The following is a 3628-nucleotide window of genomic DNA, read 5'->3' on the forward strand; positions in this document are numbered from 1 at the left end:
ACAAATGCATGAGATGCATTTTACATTATTTAAAATGAATAACCTAATTTAAATAAATTAATTATATAAAAAATAGTTTAAAATTTAAAAAATAATACTTTTATACATTATTAATTCATAATTCTTTATTATTAATAATAAAAACCTAGACTTGAACTGAACTTTATAAATTTTCAAAAAAAAAAAAAATTGCGTTGGTGAACAATGTGAGGCCTTGACGTCGCACTGTTCACGGCGGGAATATAGAGTCGAGTTTGCTGTTCAGGTGGAGCAATTGGCGAGGCGGCACACGTGCGTTTATAAGTTATAAGTTACCCATGGGTAAAGAATCGGCATCTGCCAAGAAGATATTTGTTGCTACTTCCTAACCTTCTTACTGAAAATGAGTAGCTTTACCAACCTGTAATTCGTTAACTTATTATATCCTAAAAAGATTGTTTTCAAATAAAAAAGCAATGTACTGGTAAAATAATTGCAATAGTTTTTATATCCATTTTAATGCTTATTTATTGATGTTCTACAATTGAGGTAGGCGAAATCCAGGGAGCATATCAGATCAAGGTTACAACAACTGCCCTAGCGCTTTTGCTATCCTCGCGTCATGAGGAATTAATAAAAGTTAATGTTAACGGCCATCTTATAAATGTATGCATTTTCTTTGGAAGTACACTACTTTTTAACGTGAATATTTGTAAAAGTTCCTGAGTTTATCTATTTGAAATAATCAGTCAAATGCAGGTATAACTACTCGTTCTAAAGCTAAATTAGCTCCTGACCAATGGACTATAATTCCACTTCATGCAAAGGTACGAGTTAAATGCTTCTAGCAATCAGCTTAATCAAAAGACAATTCAGGATGATCTTTTGTGTAGGTTTTAATTGGGGAATATAATTTCTCGGCTTAAAATGCGCTAGTCAGTTGGACACGAATACGCTAAAATTAGTAATTTCCGATTTCACCTTCAAGCTTCAAATTTGACAACTTAAATGCCTAAAATCCTCACCTCTGCCACGGGAGTGAACCATCGGAGACGGAAACGAGGTTTAGAGGAGGCGTTGGAGGGGAGCAAGAAAGCGGTCTCAGAGATATTGAATTCCTTGGCAACATTCTGCATCCAGTTGTCATCCACTCCCACTTCTTCTTCCAGTAAGCAGACGGCAGCAGGGTTCCCCTTGAAAGGAGTATCAGTGAAAGCGTCAACCTGGATGGAAAATACATTGAAGAAATTAGCGAAAAGAAATGAGAAGTGGTTGGAGAAAGAAGGAGATAGAAAAGACGAAGGGAAAGGGGGCAAGGATACTCGCCACGGCGTATCGCACCGATCTTCTTGTCATCGGAGAGGCTCGGAGAGAAAGAAGGGAAGTAAGCAAGCGGATACCTCGTGGACTTCTTACTAAAATGGCTCAAGCGCCTCACCCAAGAGGCCGCCAATATTATTACAAGATTCATTGACCATACCTTGTGAGAAAAAAAAAATCCACATGATTTGGATGTTCCTATTTTTTTTTTCAAAGAAACATTGTTTTGAGAATAACATATTGTTTATGAAGATAAATGATGTGGTATAATGAGGAAGAAGCAGGTTCACAAGACAAAACAGTAAAGAAGGCAATGGAACAGTAATGGCTAAAGCCAAATAGTGTATTTCATCAACTGCCTTTCTCCTCTTCCAACGAAGAAGATAACAGTGGGCTTACTACTAAAAATAGCTACGGGAAAAGCAAACTAAGGCAGGGCCTAAAACAGTAACTAAATAAGGAAACTAAGTTAGTGGAGCAGTCACTCACTAACGGAATAGCAGAAATAACACTAATTAAAAACAGATAAGTAAAAGAGTAATTAAAGGATAAATGACAGCAGCCGCAAGACTTGATGCACCGTATCATTCTCCCCCACCAACAGAATCTGAATCGGAAGATGACAGATTAGTGTCTGCCGAATCCGGTGGATGATAAACGGCAAGGTCTCCAATATTGAAAGTGGAGGAGGTGTTGTAGTGTTTTGGTAGATCAATTACGTAAGCATTTGGATTGATCTGCTGGACTACCGCATACCGCCCAATTCTGCGGGGGCTTAATTTGGAGTAAGTTCCTGGAGGGAACCGTTCTCGCCTAACCGGGATCATCACTAAGTCCCCTGGTTTAAAAGACCGTTGTTTTCGTTTCTTATCTGCTTGCTCCTTGTACTTGGCATTAGATTCTATCAGCTTCTCACGGACGTCTTGCAGCATACTGGAGAATTGGCCCGCAAAATCTGCAGTGGGTTTACTGTTGCATTTGGGAAGCACAGCCAAGTCCACTGTGTGATTCGGGTTTTTGGTGTAGACAATGCTAAATGGGCTTCTCCCGGTGTAACGATTAGTCATACTGTTGTATGCAAATTCAGCTTGCCCCAGTAATTCGTCCTAAAGTCTCTGGTGCTCCTGAACTACACAACGCAGCATATTCCCCAACGTTTTATTTATAACTTCAGTTTGACCATCCGTTTGCGGATGATAAGCTGAACTCAATTTGATGTCAGTGTGCAAGTGTTTCCATAACTCCTTCCAAAAATGACTAATGAATTTTACATCACGATCAGATGTTAAGCTCCGGGGCAGTCCATGTAATCTGACGATCTCGGCGAAGAAGATACGCGCAACATTTAGCGCGTCGAAGGTCTTCTTGCATGGCACAAAATGAGCCATTTTTTAAAATCGATCAACCACCACCATGATCGAATCATGCCCGCGCTTAGTACGTGGTAACCCCATTACAAAATCAAGGCTCAAATCTTCCTAGATGGTTTCCGACGTGGGCAACGGCAGGTACAATCCACTGAGTTGACCCCTCGGTTTTGTAACTTTGGCAAATGGGGCATCTCTCCAAAAATCTCATTACATCCCTGTGTAAGTGAGGCCAAAAAAATTGAGATTGGAGCTGTATGTAAGTGTTTGTTCGTCCCACATGCGCTGCTAGTCCACCGCAATGGACATCTTTAATGAGCTGCGGTCGCCATGATGACTCGAGTATGCAGAGTTGATTTCGTTTGAACAGAAACCCATGTCGAATGATGTATTCCACATTTGAATTATCATTTTGGCAAGCTTCCCATATACTTCCAAACTCTGGGTCAGTTGCATATAACTCCTTCAAGCACTCTAGTCCAGTAATTTCCGTTCTCAGTTGAGTAAGGAGAATGTGGCGCCGGCTAAGGGCGTCAGCCACAATGTTCTGTCTTCCGGATTTTTGCTTCAAAACAAATGAGAATCGTTGCAAGAATAAAACCCATCTCGCGTGCATTCGGTTAATGTGCTTCTGTTTGTTGATGAATTGAAGTGCTCGATGGTCGCTGCACAGAACAAATTCCTGCTGCAGTAAATATGGCTCCCATTGCTTAAGTGCTCGCACCACCGCATAGAGTTCTTGCTCATACACGCTCCACTTTTGACGAGAGGGGCATAGCTTCTCGCTAAAGAATTCCACCGGACGATTCTCCTGACTGAGGACAGCTCCAATACCAATGCCTGATGCATCGGTGTCAACGTGGAATGGCTTTTCGAAATTTGGTAATGCTAGCACAGGGGCAGAAGACAAGGCTCGTTTGATTGCTTCAAAACTGCCCTCCTGATCACTACCCCACTGAAAC

At 41.0% G+C, this 3628-nt stretch overlaps 1 protein-coding gene across 1 annotated transcript in view; it reads right to left on the reverse strand.

Annotated features, from left to right (window-relative positions):
- Positions 1 to 1457, reverse strand: part of LOC110114249 (uncharacterized isomerase BH0283) — a gene marked incomplete in the record, with an annotated part of 10611 nt that extends 9154 nt beyond the window's left edge. The window contains 2 exon segments of the mRNA XM_020847064.2: positions 1005 to 1202; positions 1306 to 1457. Of these exon segments, the coding sequence (XP_020702723.1) occupies positions 1005 to 1202; positions 1306 to 1335 (228 nt within the window).
- Between the last annotated feature and the right edge of the window lie 2171 nt (positions 1458 to 3628).

Source organism: Dendrobium catenatum, unplaced genomic scaffold (genome assembly GCF_001605985.2).
Source record: "Dendrobium catenatum unplaced genomic scaffold, ASM160598v2 fragScaff_scaffold_490, whole genome shotgun sequence".
Classification (NCBI taxonomy): Eukaryota; Viridiplantae; Streptophyta; class Magnoliopsida; order Asparagales; family Orchidaceae; genus Dendrobium; species Dendrobium catenatum.